The 16,953-nt window shown below is 46.5% G+C and overlaps 6 protein-coding genes across 6 annotated transcripts; 2 read left to right on the top strand and 4 right to left on the bottom strand.

Moving 5' to 3' along the window:
- Positions 1-358: 358 nt before the first annotated feature.
- On the top strand, positions 359-1,634 carry F4822DRAFT_434041 (trypsin-like cysteine/serine peptidase domain-containing protein; the record flags this gene model as incomplete). Its single annotated transcript, XM_051461939.1, has 4 exons — positions 359-399; positions 470-1,025; positions 1,092-1,296; positions 1,354-1,634. The coding sequence occupies 4 exons, from the start codon at positions 359-361 to the stop codon at positions 1,632-1,634; spliced, it is 1,083 nt and encodes a 360-aa protein (XP_051309869.1).
- A 2,898-nt stretch (positions 1,635-4,532) lies between these two features.
- F4822DRAFT_434040 (trypsin-like cysteine/serine peptidase domain-containing protein) lies at positions 4,533-5,526 on the top strand (the record flags this gene model as incomplete). Its single annotated transcript, XM_051461938.1, has 3 exons — positions 4,533-4,698; positions 4,755-5,204; positions 5,267-5,526. The coding sequence occupies 3 exons, from the start codon at positions 4,533-4,535 to the stop codon at positions 5,524-5,526; spliced, it is 876 nt and encodes a 291-aa protein (XP_051309868.1).
- Positions 5,527-5,674: 148 nt separating this feature from the next.
- Positions 5,675-6,898, bottom strand: F4822DRAFT_60654 (uncharacterized protein). Its single transcript, XM_051463734.1, has one exon. It carries the CDS (start codon positions 6,737-6,739, stop codon positions 5,936-5,938), a length of 804 nt encoding a protein of 267 aa, XP_051309867.1. The 5' UTR covers positions 6,740-6,898; the 3' UTR covers positions 5,675-5,935.
- Positions 6,899-8,228: 1,330 nt separating this feature from the next.
- Positions 8,229-9,700, bottom strand: F4822DRAFT_434038 (Di-copper centre-containing protein; the record flags this gene model as incomplete). Its single annotated transcript, XM_051461937.1, has 6 exons — positions 8,229-8,384; positions 8,460-8,578; positions 8,659-9,052; positions 9,111-9,267; positions 9,340-9,435; positions 9,492-9,700. 6 exons carry the CDS (start codon positions 9,698-9,700, stop codon positions 8,229-8,231), a joined length of 1,131 nt encoding a protein of 376 aa, XP_051309866.1.
- Positions 9,701-11,760: 2,060 nt separating this feature from the next.
- Positions 11,761-14,081, bottom strand: F4822DRAFT_440257 (uncharacterized protein; the record flags this gene model as incomplete). Its single annotated transcript, XM_051462729.1, has 5 exons — positions 11,761-12,160; positions 12,215-12,295; positions 12,352-12,446; positions 12,498-13,769; positions 13,832-14,081. 5 exons carry the CDS (start codon positions 14,079-14,081, stop codon positions 12,068-12,070), a joined length of 1,791 nt encoding a protein of 596 aa, XP_051309865.1. The 3' UTR covers positions 11,761-12,067.
- Positions 14,082-14,606: 525 nt separating this feature from the next.
- F4822DRAFT_60557 (P-loop containing nucleoside triphosphate hydrolase protein) lies at positions 14,607-16,864 on the bottom strand. Its single transcript, XM_051463732.1, has one exon. The coding sequence runs from the start codon at positions 16,829-16,831 to the stop codon at positions 14,756-14,758; it is 2,076 nt and encodes a 691-aa protein (XP_051309864.1). The 5' UTR covers positions 16,832-16,864; the 3' UTR covers positions 14,607-14,755.
- Between the last annotated feature and the right edge of the window lie 89 nt (positions 16,865-16,953).

The raw sequence follows: 16,953 nt of genomic DNA, 5'->3' as shown, positions 1-16,953 counted from the left end.
ATCATAAAGTACGGCAAAGTTATGGGGTTTGAGGTTTTTGAGCTGTTAAGGGGCTGGTTTGTTTACTTGTAATTTTCCTAGTAGTAATGGCAGCGACAGCAGCCTAAACCCCCCCTAGCATATTCCCTCTTCGGCAACACGGTATAGTCCCCTAAACTACTCTAATTTTATAACTTCTTCCTGCACATTATAGATGTTTCTAGGAACTTTCTATTTTGTAAACGCCTGTTTCATCATATCTCTCTTAATTCAGTATATCATTATGAACCCTTCTTTGGATGTTAAAGGTAATCCTGCGTCACTGACTAACAGCCTTGGGGCTTCAGGTAGACGCGTTATATCATTACTACGTTACCTAATGGCCAAAAATCCTCAGGGTGCTGAGCAGTTGATCAGATGGTACGTGTCTTTCTCTATTTATTTCCTTAGTCCTATATCCCGCCCATCGATACGGGTTAATGTCTTCTAGCCTTCCGTTCTCAACTCCCGTTGAAGCTCGCGACGACTCCGCTAGCATCAGCAAAAGTGAAGATGCTATGCAACACGTTATCGACTTTATAACGAACCTACGCTCCGACCATGAAAACTTCTTAGATTGCGTCTCTATATATTCTATTAGTGGTCCCTTTGGCGTCTGGGACTCGCAGCGTTATGACGGCTTTAAGAATACTGCGATTCGATTTGACCTTGATTCTTCCTTATGTGGAATCCCTATTACCGAAGCCTCCCTGAAAAAGAACCCTTTGAGGGTAGTTGATGTGGAAGAAATACAACCTGGAAAGACTCCACACGGTGCGTACGTGGATCTCGTACTTATATTCTTGTCAGTCCTAACCCTTTCAACACCTGTGGTCAGAATTATTGCCTGGCTTAGCAACATGGAGTGTTCCTCCGGCACGGGAACCGTGATCGACAACTACACAGTCGTAACTGCTGCCCATGTTCTAGTCTCCGACTCAGGACATGCTGTTTCAGTACAAGTTATTGCTGAGGAAGGGCGTAACATCGAGTCTCGATACTGCAAAGTAGCTATCGTTCATGGAAACTAGTATGCAATACGAGCTCACGTCAACGACATTGGCTTTGTAAAGCTAGACAAGCCGTTCGATACCGTTCAACCTATTGAATGCCAGCAGTGTCCTATTACTAAGGAAAATGACGCTTACACGACCATCTATGGATTTCCGAAAGATACGTCTGTATTTGCACCGTGTGGGCAACTGTGTATGAGCGAGTCCCCCTTCCATTACAATCCAACCTCAAAGATGATTGAGCACGAAGGCGATACTGAAGAAGGTATTCGTTCAATCGTATTGCTAATCGGGGTTCCAAAACATGCTAATGCTATACCAGGAAATTCGGGTGGTCCCCTCATCGACTCATCGGGGAAAGTTTTCGCCTTACATAGCGGCTGTGTTCATGATAAGACGAAAGATATGGTGAATCTGGCTGTCATGATCGACCGGGACGGTAACAACATTGCGGCCTTGCTCCAAGTCCTTAACGGCGAGCAGTCCATTGAAAGCTCCACCGCGCCCAATCAACAGTCTGGTAACAGTATTAGGCTTGTTAGAAAAGCCCAAGGCGTTGATGGTCTCATATTTGTTTGGAGAGACGGCGAAATCAGAAGGTAGAGTATCGCTTAACATCGCTATATGATGGTATTAAATGTGGGATGAATGGGAGTAAGAGGAGAGTATCTAGAAAAGCCAAAGGGAACAACGTCTCCATTTTTAACTCTTGTTCAAATGTCATCGCTACACGGTATATCTGATTTTCCCGATCGTCTCGATGTCTGCGGGCTGGATCATGATGAGCGTACGCATTAGCCCGCTATATGGTATGTCTACATCTCCTTTTTCTAGTTGAACTCCCCTAGGATCTTGACTTTTTTCTCCTTTCATCACTTCATCACTTGTCTTCTATGCGATGTTTAATAATTAGCGCACATGTTTCATTTCCTTCATGATCTACAACAAGTTCATCTTTACCTCCCTCTTATCTCCGTCTATCCCTACGAAGCGGTAGAATCTCCAACAATTATCTTCACGACAATCCTAGTGCCAATGCCTAAATATTCTACCCGAGGATGAGGCTATCCCAAAAGATAATTCCTATGGTCGCATAGAGAAAAGTAATGTGAAAAGATAGATAATGCCAATATATAGACGTAAGGATATATAATGGAATTTTCGCGCAGAAATGCCGTCGCTATGCCCTCATCATATTTAGCCTTGCAACAATCACCACCTGCCTAGCCCTCACATTTGAATCACCTTTTCATATACATGTGAAATATACATGATCCACTTGTTGGCATTCAGTGAGAACTGCGAATTCCCAGGTTTCACCGTTATATTGTCTGGTCGGGCCACAACAGTCGATCGTTGATAGCGCACAATTAGCCGCCTCCGTTTCTAGCACAGCACAGCTACCTAAACACACGAGGCGAATCTGAGGTAATAGTAGAAAATCTTATCGAGGTTTATTTCCGGTAAACACAAGTATAAGTAGGCCGAAAGAACTTTCCAATAAGAATTATCTGGGTACAGCTGTCTAGGCCCTATCGTTACGGCAGTGAGTACGGTTTATAGCAGTAGTCTAGTTATATATAGAAATACACTAGCTGCGTGATCCGCCTAAAGGGTGGAGAAGAGAGAGAGAGAAAAGGGGTACACCACAGTTAGCTATCTTTTGATTAGCTAGCCACACCTCAGTGCATGTCCGACGAAGTCTTTATGGAATTAATTGACCTTTGTTAATACAATATAAAGGTATTAATAATTGGTATAGCTAAATAAAGTTCATTTTGCATGACCTTTTGATATTAATTATATCATTAGAAAACGTCGTGGGAAAGAATGCGAAAGGAAAAAGTCGAGAACTGCGGGGCGATTCTGAGGATCTCATTGGCTCCTGAAATGTGGCAGTGGTTTGTTAAATAAAGAAGAGTAGATTGGCTAGCCAAGAGTTTCTGCAGTCATCGGATCTTTGTTAGTCCGGAATTGTAGTCAGATTGGCTAAGTGCTTCATAAAACTTCTTAACCTGACTTAACTTAAATAAAGTCAATTATGCCTAGTGCATCTACTCGTTGATTGTACCCATCATATACAGCGGACATAATATCTCCGATAATGCCCCCACGCCCTCCCTTCGAAGTCATTTTCTATATTCCCTAACTAGCTGACCCGACCCGCCCTTTAAGGGCGGAGGAGAAGGGAGGGAAGGCATACAGGTATCCAGGTATACATGCGCCACAGGTCTGAGAGCTCTGATTGGCTAGCCACACCTCAGCGCACATCCAACGAATTCTTTATAGAATCAATTAATTGCCGTCACCACCACATAAAAATATTAATAATTAATATAGCTGAATAGAGTTCGTTTTGTATGACCTTCTGATATCGGTTATATCATTAGAAAACATCGTGGGAAAGAATGCGAAAGGAAAAAGTCGAGAACTGCGGAGCGATTCTGAGGATCTCATTGGCTCCTGAAATGTGGCAGTGGTTTGTTAAATAAAGAAGAGCAGATTGGTAGCCCTTAAGCAACTATGTCACCATACCTCTTGTGATTTCTGTTACTGACGTTAGCGTCTACTAAGGAGAATAGTTTGGAACGAGCGGAGTCTTTATCCGCCTAGCTAGGCGACTTTCTCAGCTCTTTAGCACTACGGTACGTCCCTACCTATTCCCTAGCTACCTAACGTTCACCTCCCAATGATTAAGGCTAGTCCCAATTGGTATAAAGATCGACATCATGAATTTTTGGAACGGGTTCTCACGCAACAACGCATAATACCTAAGCAGGACCCCAACCAATTGGCGGAAAGTGGATATCCTACGATATTGATATCAATCAAACCTCTATGAGGAAAGCCACCCTAAAGCCCATCTTATGGTGACAATTCAACCTATGCATCACAGCACATTGGACGGAAAAATTTATCCAATGAGCAACTACCAACCCGCCGAGTACTTGGCTCGCTGATACATAGGTAGGTACGTATCGATTCTGGTGTGCATGGACAAAATTATAGTTGTAGTTTAGTTGTAATTATTCACTTTATAAGTATTTTGGCACTTTCATCTCTTCTTTCTACTCTTTCACTCTATATATCTCCCCCCATAGTGTCTAATTTACTAGTAAAATAATTATTTTACCGATTATTAGAGGATTAATATGAACACACGCACGTCAGGGACTGGTAATGGTAACAGCCTTATGTCATCGGAAAACAACCCAGATGATTTTGATGTGTCCAGCATCCGACGTTCTTAGGCCGGCAAAGAGCAGTGGGTTAATGAAATGATTGCAAAATTTGTTGAGAGCGGTCCGTACGTGCCTCCCCTTCAACCATTAATTATCTTCTTTTCCTGCTTCGCGTTAACCTTCTTGGTTAAGTTTTATGGCCCCGTCTCTCGTCCAACTCTTTGTCCGCCTAGCTAATTCCGAGGAGTTTGGATTCGAATTCTTACACATAATTGCCTCCATAATCAATATAGATGCTAGTCATGGCCACCCCCTATCCATGCGCGCTCTTGGCGGTACCTTTAGTGGTTGGGGCAAGGCTAATTACGACGACTGGGAAAAGACCGCTGTTAGACTTGATTTCACCTTCGAAGAAGCATACTTGGGTAAGAATCCCCTGATGCTAGTCGATGTGCAAGAGATACAGCCCGGGAAAATGCCCCAAGGTATGTACGAAAGAATGTGTGTCTATGCTTTTGTTAATTTTTAATTACCTGGGTAGCTATAGTCTATATCGTCGTTGCGCTCGATAACGGGGGATTTCGCTACGGATCAGGAACCGTCATCGACAATAACATCGTTGTTACAGCCGGTCATGTCCTGATTTCTAGCTCTGGTCGCGCTGTTTCCGTGGATGTCATCGCTGGGGAAGGTGACACGAAAGAACTTCGACGTGGTAAATGCGCTGCAATTCACGGTAGATGGTATTCCATGCAGGCGATCGCCAATGATGTCGGCGTGATCGAATTGAATGAACCATTCAAGAACGTCCAGCCCCTGACCTACATTCAGAGCCCCATCGCCAATGACACCGGAGGTATCGCTACTGTCTACGGTTTCCCCAAGGACGAGTCTCGGTTTTTGCAGAATGAACGGCTACACAAGAGCCGGGCCCCATGCAAATATAACCCGACCTTCAAGATGATTCAACATGAAGGAGACTCTATTGGGGGTATGTGATGAAAATTCCTAAGGTCCAAAGATATTATTCTAGATCTGTTAACATGGCTATAGGAGTCTCGGGAGGTCCAATGATCGACAAGTTGGACAAAGTTATTGCTATACACCACGGATGGAATAACGATAAGGAGACAAGAGAAGTAGTCAACCTTGCCGTCACAATTGGTCACAATGGCAACGACTTTGCGGCCCTCCGCCAAGTTCTTGGGGCGTCGTCTATCCCGGGTTCTACGTCCCATACCCAAGACCAAAGCCATACTGTTGAGTGTATGGGAATGGTCACGGAAATTAACGGCGTTATTTATAAATGGTGAAATGATCATGAGTTTAGAACTAGAAGGCAACTGGGAGTATAGGATTGGGAGCTTGGATATTGCGCCGGGCGTTTCATATTTTCTGGGAAATACAAGCTTTTACACTACGAGGGACGAAATTACGAGTTATCACATAAAACAGAAATTTTCTTTCAGCACCAAGACTTTGTTCCCAACTTCACTCTCCTATCTGGCTAACTAGAAGCCAAACTGAAGGAGACGTAGGCTCTTCTCCATACTTGATATCCCAGATGGATCATAACTGCCAATGACTTACTCCTCCGAATTCCTCAACAAACTTGCTCTGAATTATACACTACACAGAGTACACCCCCAGGAATTGGCTGCAGGCGAAAATTCAAACATGACTCGGTTCACTAAAACACAACAAATCCACAAATTTCCCTTCCTACTGAGCCTTGCAATCCTCCTTCTCCGGGTCTAAATCCTCATCATTCTCCTCCTTGAAAATAAATTTCTTGAATCGAGGGTCGCACTTAGGACTCTTCCAATACCCTAGTCTCTTCTGTTCATCCCTTTCTGACAACGGAAAATCCGGTTCATTTCGCTCCACGTCTGCGTTCCTGCGAAGCTTGGCCGCCTTATCCCATTGCTCCAATATTTCATAACTAGTCGGAGGCATATCATCCCAACACTTATTGATCGAGCATAGATATCCAGTATAGTACTCGCGCACGTCGTGATCGAAGATTCCGTCTTGGTGGAGGGAATCAAGAGCCTTTCGAACGGCTACCACGTCATCGGTCCATAGCGTGAATTTATAGTTATTTGTTCCCGGCATTTTGTATGGCTTTTGCTCCACCCACGGCTCTCGAAGTTTTTCGAGTAATAAACTTGTCTTGTGATCGAAATCCGGTTTGGTGTTTTCCCACAACGTCAAGGCGAATGTAGATAATTCCAACTGAGACATCCCGCTTTCCACGGGGCTCTCTCGTAGAGTAGGGATACTTTCGACAAGTGAGTGGCTCAATGGGCACAATGGGTCTGTGTGGTCCGCATATTTCATTGTGATAGCCTTCTGCAGGATGTATCGTAAAAGCCACAATTTCCCATCCCAAAATGGATGTGGTAGTAACTCGCATAGTGCTCTGAACGTCTCGCCACGCCCATTGGTCAGGTAATATGTCCCCCAAGTAAAGAGGTCAAGAGGCGTGGCCTGGAATATGTGGATGAAAAGTTTCCAGAGTTCCATATCGGCGCTTTTGGACTATTATCATCGGTAACATTTTGCTCGTCGTCGGGAATATCATCATTGTAAGGGATGATAGAGGAGTCGACATCATCATCGGTCATGATTACACGGCTTGGCGGCATTGGGAAATGGTCGGGGCCATCAACATGCGGCCTTTTACCAAAAGCGGATTCCATGACTTCGTGCGGCCTATCCCTTTTGAATCCCGGGATCAATTGACATGGCTGACCCGGAGCGGGATTGATGGAACTTTGCCCAAAAGGAGGAGCACCAAACATAGACGTCATGTTAGACCCGGTAGATCCCATTTCTGCGGCTTAGAGAGGGTTTTGTAGTTGGTTACTATGGCCTTTTACAATTCGTAAGATTTTCCGCCTTGGAAAACTTCCATAAGGGGAGTGGGAAGTATTTTGATGGATTGAATAGACAAATGTAGACGAGTGAATGGGTATTAGAAGGGTAATATTGAGCATGGAAATGTCAAACGCGACCGATGATGCTCGTAATGACTCGAACCAAAAGGGGCGCGCAGCGTTCTCACAATAATGTTGCGCACATATTCAATACGGGTTGGAAAAGGGCGGACTGCCGCAGCCTCTGGAAGTTGAAGCGGGAGAAAAAAAATAAGAAAACAAGATACGTGTAGAATAGGAATATGGGAGGAAATAACGGAGGCTCGGGGCTGGGTTGGTGTTTACTCACGCGTCAGGGCAAGTGCACTCGTCGCCCACCCAAGTAAGTACGCGGTCAATAATAAAAGTTCAACGCGGAAGAGCAGAACCTGACTTGGTCGCGACTTCCTCGCTGCCTAGGTGAGTACTGGACGTGCCGAAACCTAATTTTTAGGAGACGCGACTTGTCTGCTGGGTACTTAGGTACCTGGAGCGAAACAATTGATGCTAATCCATATACCTTCTGTTTCCATTCTACACTTTTCAATCGTAATTATAAAAATGAAACGAGTGTATGCCTATTTGCCTTGATTAGCTCCCACTTTATCACCATGATTTGCTGGTATATTCTCACCCACCTCTGGATTTATGTGTATCCCTTCCCCTTTTTATGTGCGAGGCGATACGGCACTGTTAAAGATTGTTACTTGGACGTAGGTGGGATGGCAATGGGTGACTTAACTCTCACATGATGGAACCCCTTGCATTTATCTCTCAGATCAATGACCGCGGTGTAGACTCTTAGGCCCAGCTCGCCAATTAAGGGGTACTAAAGCAGCCCAGCCCAAGTGACACTGATAAAGATAACTTCGAACCCAACCAGACTCGATCCCATCAACTGGTTTTATACGTTGTCAGATTAAACTGCTAAGTCTTCTATATATCATATTTCTCCACTGGGACAAGTTGCCTCGCCAACATCTTAACATTTGACCTACTTATAACGTCGAATCGCACCATCAACTAGGAATTTGAAAATTTCACGATCACTCCTCCATCTCAACTCCAGCCCCGAATTCTTGCGACATGGTCGATACCTACTCGTAAACGAAGCAGAAAGGCGAATCTCCCACAGTATCAAGAAGTTGACGGAACGTGTAGTTTCCACCGACGGGGCTGATATCCAACGCATCATCTAGAGTACCGTTGCGGCTCGCGGGCATGTTCATCATGGTGATCGTTCCGGCCATAGTCTATGTACATATTACGTCAGCAATCTAGCCAATCGGAGTTATGGATAGTTGGATGTTGGGGGAGGGGGTGCTCACTTGTCGGTTTGCCCAGTCGAGGTTCTGCCAGATGAAGTACATCCTGTCGATCTGTCCGTGGTGGAGGTAGAAGACGGGCTCTAGCGGCGAGAAGTAGAAGTCCCCGCCCGGGTCACCAGCTTAGGTAAGACGATAAATGTTAGCATAACTCTTACTAATAGTCTTATAGACATATAAATAGGCATATAGGGGTGCTTACCAATGGCGAAGTGTCCACCACCGTGCACGGCGAAACCAAACTTGCGTGCCTCGGGCCAGCGGAAGTCACCCTGGAGGTTAGCCTGGAAGAGCGCGATATCCGGGGATTCAAGGATAGTCTCCGTGGTGTTGCGCAGCGAGGCCCATTGGGAGCAGATAGGGGTGTTAAGATCACGCTTAAGGCAGCGCGGGTTGTAAGCTAGCGGATCAGCGGCCGTGTTGGGGCCGAAGTTGACCGTGTAGTTGACGAAGGGACCCTTAGTCACACACCCACCACCAGTTCCGCCCGGGAAGAACGTGTTAGAGCCGTTCACCTTCTCTCCGTTGGAACCGAGCGAGGTCTCGGACCCGTCGAAGATAGGCGAGTTTTCCACACTTCCGGCGTCAAGTCCCCACTGTAATATCGGACGTTAATGGAGAAGGTCGCAACAAGGTAGTCAGGGTTCTGCTTACCTCCCAGTACGGCATCGGGCCGGTGTAGCCGCATAGTGTCCTCAACTTCTCCTCAAAGGTCCAGACGTAGATTCTGTGGAAGAGGAGGAAGTATGCCGAGTTGTGAACATACGGCGTTAGCTTGTAATGTAAGACACCAAAGCTGTCAAACATCGTCCTGGAAAAAATTTGTTAGTATTGACGTGGTACACGGAGTATCTGTTACTCCAGTAGTGAATCCGCCACTCACCTTGGGCCAGTCACATTCTCATAGACATTTGGCTTCTCCATCAGACATTGCACGGCATTAGCATACGCCGTCCTTTCTGGGCCGGGGATGTTTCTCCTATTCGCGACATTAGTAATCATATCCCGATGATAAGAACGTTCTTAATGACATACCATTCCTTGCGCACTCTAACATTCTCCTTCGTGCACCCCGAAGTAGAACCCTCAAGGCGAGCCAGAGCAGTATCCAAAGCTGTCTTGCCCAATTGCTGTAAAACCTTGCCAGAGTCGACATCCTCCTGAGGATAGTCAGCTCCGAGGGCAACCCCCTGGAGGGAGGCGCCCAAGAGAGCGAACGGTACAAGCTTTTTGAGAAAGCCCATTGCGACAGTTGCAACGACGACTGCTCCTTCAAACTTTTCTTCCCTTCGGGGAGGGAAAGACAAGAGATACGCCTCACTATATCTTCCAATTTTTTCTTACTACCAGTATACCTGCCTCAGTACAACCCCTATCTGCCAAGACTCGCTTTTCTGCGAGTATGGCAGAATGGCAAAATGTGGGGAACCCATGTCCGCATGGAAGCGAATACAATCTAATTATTATTTTTTCTTCCTCCCTCTATCAGGGGGGTGTACGGGCAATGATAGAGAGGCAACGAAAGAAAAAAAGAATTAAGGTTAAAACGTTACCTAAGAGAAGCAATATATTATACGACGAGGCAATTTCTTTTGTTCAGTCATTCTCATCGCATATATTAAATTCGGGCGTACGCTATTGGTCGTGGGGGGGCCGATCATCGCCTTAGCGATGGGAAAGGGTTGTCGACAAAGTGCCGGCCGGAGATGCGTTGGTTACCCGAAATGGGTAGGAAGTAGGGGAGAGCAGGGCTAAATAGCGTGGCAGAAAAGGGGATCGCGATTGGGGGGCGCGCACGTCTTCCCTCCACATCCCCTGTTGAGACGCTTGATTGAGCGGTCACTTGATTTCTGCCGCGAAAAAGGGTCCTAAAGTGAAAGTGAGGATGACAATACTGTTGCTAATAAAAACTTTTTACTTCCTTGCAGGGCCACGCGAATTAGGACTTGTTGGAATCTGTATGAGGTAGGCATGTGAACCAATACCGGGCCAAATCTCGATATGAGGATTGAGTCTAAGGATACAACGTTGTCATGAACGGGCCGGTACCACACGGCACTGCACTCAAGACGGGTCTTTTAGCACATTTATCCACCAAGTTGGGACGAGGGGGGTTGGTATATTCGACCCAAGAACAAAAACTAGCGCAACACGCGTTCCGCTATAGATAACATTGAAGTATCCTCTTATGCTCCGTACAAGGCTTCGCACGGCACTTGCATTGTGTACGGCGAGATGCCCAGCTGGATATGCCGGTTAACCGATTTAGAATCAGGTATTCTCTCAGCTAGCAATAAACCCTTGTGATTGCATGCTCAATGGAAGACTTCGAGTACGTAAAAACCATATAAAATAGATGGTCAGCGAGAATTGAACAAGGGATTAGAGGTCCGAGGGACGGCTTAGTTTCCGTTGCGAAGTGGCGAATCATAGAAAACTGCACGGTAATTCTGCGACGGCGTCTTCAACTCAAACCTACGAGCTGGAAATGTTAGTTCGTCTTCCAAGAGTTCTAAGAGAAATAGTAAGTTCAGGGCCTTATCGTCGTGTCGTCAAAATAAAGTAGTGGATGTCATTATAACTATTCTTGGTGAATCTCAGGCTTGGAGCGAGTGATTGAACTTGGTAGCTGGTAAGACAGGTAACGCATCGCGACCGGTTAGTTCAAGCTCCCGTTCCCTTTTTCTTTAACCATTAAATTGGCATTCAGTTTGCACCTCTAATAACTCTTCTATTTGTCATTTGAAATTGAAGTAGAGTGAACTTCGACGAGGTTTGGTATGACGATATCCCCTTACCCTTGTATGTGGATCTATTGTGCATATTGCGTTTCCCCTTTTTGTTGAGTAATTCCAAATCATGTACGGTCAGCGGATTGTTGTCTTGGTGAGGAATCTTTTGGAAGTTAGTTCGCCGAAATAATCTCGCCGAGTTGCTCTTGGCTGTGACATGTTTTTTCACCAACAGGCTCGTCTTGGCACACTGTAGCCTTGACATCGAAGGTGAGTCGAAAACATAGACCTATTCAAGCCGACTCAATAGTCAATTCTTCTTGCTGCCTTCTAAGCCGATTTAAAGCAGTCGTGGTTTGACTTGAATTTCGTAGGAGTGAGCTATCAATGATGTCGCCCGCGCCTTTACTTTGGATGAAGCCCGCCAAGCCGTCACCCCAACGCAAACTATTCGAGCGAACCCCCATCTGATTGAGCGTTCTCCTAACATCCAAGAACGCGACGGAATTCGAAATCCGATATCTGGTTTCCGTAGTTGGAATAGGGCCGTTGATTTGGTGATAGCAGCAGTGCTAATCTCCATGTTGACGAACTTGAAGTCTCGTGCTTTTTGATAACATCGATAACACAACGTTAATACCCGAGGCCTGTTACCTGAAATGCATAAGCAGCATATTTTCGCGACATATAAGCATTGTAGAGATGAGGGTATCAATAATGGGTAGCCAAAATACACGTAGGTCTGCAAATGTGACATTCTTGACGTTATCAACACATGAACATAGATAGGATGTATATACTGGGGGATTGATATAAACGCGCAATCGCTAATTATCGCGTCGCCTACCTATACAAATGCCTATACAGAGAATGGTATTATTACCATTCAGGGATCTCGCCGGGCTTTGGCTTTTGAACACGGACAACTTTGTCGGCGTTGAGAAGGCAAAGCGGATCGAGCGCTTGCTTGATCTAATAAAAAGGTTAGAATGCTGCAAAGATAGAAATGGATGTGGAATAACTCGCCTTTCTCATGGTATCTACGGTACTCTCGCCAAGTTCATGGGGCAGGTAATCCCTCTTAACTAGGCCGACACCGTGTTCGCCCTACGTTTTATTAGTTCAGAAATCTTGAAATGAGGCGAAATGGCCATTTAACTCACCGTAACGGTTCCCTCCAACTCAACAGCCCTCTTCACCATGCGATGCACTAGTTCCTCTGCAGCATGTCTCTGCTCTGGATTTGAGAGTAAAATGACTGTTACACCGTCAGTATCTGAACCCCGCTAATACCCCACGATCGACTTACTATGAAAGTTCCCGTCTCCAACATGTCCGACAATCGTGCCGTACATGCCACTCTTCTTCATATCGTCCTTCGTCTCCTCAATCAATAGCGGTAGTCTACTCATCGGAACCGCCACATCGCCAGTCCAAACCTTCTCGTCGGGTTTCGCGACCGACATGGTACTCCAAAGGGCTTCTTTTCTTGCGCTCCACAACTCCGCCTTCTCCTGCTCTGAGCGCGCGAATTCAAAGCTACGGCTACCCGTCTGTCGCGCCATCTCCTGGACAATTTGGATTTGTTCTTTGACACCGCGCTCCGTGCCCGAGAATTTGAAAAATAGAGTGGGTACTTCTTTCCAATGCTTCGAGGTCATGCCTGCTTGGTTGATACACTTCATCTGCTCCTCGTCGAGAATCTCGACCGCAGCAACAGGTACGCCTTGTCCAACAACCTTGGCGACGCAGTCGGCAGCTTGGCGGATCGAACTGAAGCCGCAGACCGCTACGCTTGTGCTGGCGGGTTTGGTGGTGAGTTTTAGAGTGGCTTCTGTTACGAGACCAAGGGTTCCTTCGCTGCCAATGAATAACTTCGTCAGATCGTAGCCCGCAGAACTCTTTCGTGGCCTTTGACGGGTTTTGATTACAGTGCCGTCCGCGAGGACAACAGTTAGAGAGATAACCCATTCTCTCATGGTGCCGTAGCGGTATGAATTTGTGCCGCTGCATCCTGTGCCAATCATACCGCCGATCTGTGCGCCTGGGCCGGGGTCAGGCGGGAAGAACAGGTTCTCCTTGCCGATTTCCTCATTTAGTAATTCCCACCCAACAGCGGGTTGTACGACGACATCTAGATCATCTTTGTGTAGAGCAATAATCTTATCCATCCTTCTGAAATCAACACATATCCCACCCCTCGTCGGCGTGAAATGTCCCTCCAGACTAGTACCTCCGCTATATCCAACCACCGGTATCCGTCGTGAATGACATATCTTCATAATCTTACTAACTTCCTCCGTGGTACTCGGATACACCACCATAAACGGCTTCTCGTGCTCAGCGCTACGGTAGCTCGACCAGTCCGAGTTGGCATGTGTCTCTAGGTCGGTTTCAATCGTGCTAACATTATCCCGACCAACGATCGCCGCAAAGTCCGACCACGCGGCCTCAAGATTCGCCTTATCATTCTTGAATTTCGGATCGCGGGTCAGGGCTAGAGGAAGTGTGGATGATCCGTCGGGGTCGCGCGGGGCTTGGAGACCCAAGTAATACGAGGCACCAGCAGCAGCCAGGACAACTATCAATTAACCACGATTAGCATCAGCCATTTCACACCCCGCGATCAAAGGGACTTCCTACCGAATGTTGTAGCCCACCGTCTCGTCCCAGCAGACTCTTGTCTTTGCCTCGCAAACTTTTCGCGCTCAGCTTTCTCGCGCGCTATACGTGAGCTAATACTCTCAAGCATCTGCCCTTGGAAACTAGAGCCCTGTTTGCCTTTCTTGTCGGTGGTGTACGAGCGTGCGCCCCCCACGTGAGCAACGCATGGCCGGGAGACTGAGATACTCCGAAGCCCGGCGTGGGTTGATCTGGATGCGAGACGTGACATATTCATTAGGAGAGCTATTATATGCTTCGTGCCTACAATAGTTGCTATGTCATCTTAAGTCGCATATGTGATTGGATTGAAGCTTCGGCGGCGGCAGCTTTGAAGTTCGCGCTCGGGAGGGGAGTTGAAAGAATGATCGTGGGCTTAGTTCGCTGGTCCCGCGTAGGTATGCTGAAGAATTAAAGCTGTTATCGATTGCGATTGAAAAGGTGGAGTTCGGAGTCGGCGTCGGCAAACCCCACAGTAATAGCGCCCTTTCTCCGACTCTTGGGCGACCTATCTGATGGCGTGATAGCTGTTTCCACCAATAATTGATGGAATGTGTTCGATATAGGCAGGTAAGATCTCTTTAAAGTTGACCCGGTCCTGCAATGCATTCAATGCTGTGAAATCTCTCTGGTCGTTGCGTACCGAGGTGATGATAGAGTTTGGGAATAACCAATCAAAATCCAAGCAGCAATTAGTACATACTCTTTGTGGAAAATATTACAAGTAGTGTTGGCCAATCAAATGTGCCGTATTATAAGAGGGTATGACTCTCGGTCGCACATGGGCCAAGATAGAATTAATACGCTGATCTAAGTTGAATCGCGATCCTAGGGTGCAATTTTAACCGCCAAACCTCAAGCATAACTCTTTAAGCAACACAGCATAAAAGCTGTGTTAGAACACGCTTAATCGTCAATACCGCTCCACTCGCCATCATCACCTCCCTGGGTATCAATAGTAGCTTCCTGAATTTTCCTCTTTTTGCTCCCAGCAATAGCACCACGCTTATTGTTTTCCTTCCTTCTTTCCCATGCGCTCTTCGTTGTGATCTTGGCCTTGTCCCCTCGTCGGGATTCCACACCCCTCTGTTTTAATTTCTTCTTTTCTTCCTTGCCGACCTTTGGTAGTGAATCCATTAGCCATTTTGGTACGCCTTCCTCGCTGCTCTTCCCGGCCTGCTTCTCACTGAGAGCAATAACATTTGCTATGCTCTTTAGATGAGCGACATCTTCGGTAGTGTAAAAAGTCACAGCCACACCACCCTCATGGCCGGCCCGTCCGGTTCGCCCCACTCGATGAACGTAAGCCGCTGCGGATGTGGGTATATCGTAATTGATCACTCCGTTGACTCCGCGGAAGTCAATACCTCGCATGAGAAGGTCAGTTGTGATTAAGACCCATATCTCGCCTGCTCGAAATCGGGCAACAATGTTAGAGCGCGCCGAATCTGAGAGGGAAGAGTGTAGAGCCGCAATGCGAGACGAACCGCCGGCTTCCGCCGCTATGTCAAATTTCAATTCATCATGAAGCGCAGTGGCACGCTCGATAGATTGTGTGAATACCAGGAATGGTAGTCGCATTTTCGGCATTGAGTCGTCCGATGCTTTGGGATGTAAGAGTTGGCGCAGAGCAAATAGTTTACCTTGCTCAGTAGCAGTGTAAATGAGTTTGTGATTGATGCTCGGCACAGCTGTATCCTTCAGTCCAACCACGAGGCGGACGAGGGGTATCGCCGACTGCGATGGTCCTCTGGATTTCAATTGCTCCAATATCAAGCCTTCAACGTTAGATCCCATGGTTGCAGACCAACATGTCAATCGTAGAGATTGGTTAGTACAAGCGGACCAAATTCCAAGCGTCTGTTCCCGAAATAGAGGGTCAAGGAGAACATCGGCTTCGTCTAAAATCAAAGATTTGACCGTTGGCAGAGTCCTTGATTTTAGGTAATTTCGCAAAAGCATCGGCGTTGTGATTAGAATATCCGTTTTTGTTGTCGGACCAACTTTTCGTGGCTTGCCGTCCTCCGCATTATCGTCGGAACTTTCCGCTTCTTGCTCGCTTTCTGAGCCCTCTTCATCACTAGAGTCACCTTCTGGCTGGCCTTCCGTAGGTATTTGCATACCCTTTTTCATGCCAACGATCTTTACACCTGTGCCTTGCGCAAGTTTCCTACCCTCATTGACAATTTGATGTGCAAGTTCTCGGGTAGGAGCAACGACCACCACTTCTAAGATATGTTCCTTTTGAGCTGCATCTCCGGCTCTCCTTCGAAGGATAGTATTGATAGCCGGTATCAAAAAAGCCAATGTCTTGCCGCTGCCAGTGGGAGCGACCGCCAAGAAGTCAATTCCATCGTTGGTCTTGAAGTTCAGCTCCTCAACAACAGATGACGGAATAGCTCTATCCGGTTGTATCAATAATGGTAGACTTCCCAATTGTACTTCGGTAGGTATTCGATATCCTTGCTTAACAAGGTTATCTCCTAGCCTAGTCGAAATATTGTAGGTAGATCGAAGCTCGGAGAACGAGGTCAACGGTTGCGGCGAAAGTTGTTTTTTTGCATCTTTTGCTTTAGCTTTGGCTTTATCCTCCTTCTTTTTCTTCTTCGATTTCTTTACCTTTGTTCTCTTGTCCTCATGGGAGGATAAGAGAGTGAATTTCAATCGATGCGACCGAAGGATTTGTCGAACCTCTTCTTCGTCGAGCACGGGCTTTGATGCATTTTCTTTCGGGGTTTCTCGGGTTTCTCGGGTTTCTGGCTCGGGACTGGGCTTTTTTGCCTTTGGGGGTGCGAAGAAATTAATCTCGGTATCATCATCGGCGTCCAAATTTGACACAGACTCTTCGTTTCTCTTGCGCTTCACACCTCTAGTAGGATCATTATAGAGTTGCGGATTTGTCGGTTTAGCTATAGGTTTGGGGGTAGTGGGTTGACCAGCAGACTTTTTTGTCCCCCGGGACAAGATCTTTAAGATGTCCATCGTTTGCGACAACTGTTAAAAATTGTGACAATTGAAGAATTAAAATTGTTAGTGCAAGTATCCCGGCGATTTGGCTTAGGCGGTGTGGGAAAACTTTACCGCCTAGATGGTTTCTGCCGGCG

Source organism: Hypoxylon trugodes (genome assembly GCF_022578975.1).
Source record: "Hypoxylon trugodes strain CBS 135444 unplaced genomic scaffold F4822scaffold_10, whole genome shotgun sequence".
NCBI classification, from domain to species: domain Eukaryota; kingdom Fungi; phylum Ascomycota; class Sordariomycetes; order Xylariales; family Hypoxylaceae; genus Hypoxylon; species Hypoxylon trugodes.
Note: the sequence above shows the minus strand (reverse complement) of the source record. Positions and strands in the feature narration are given on the sequence as shown.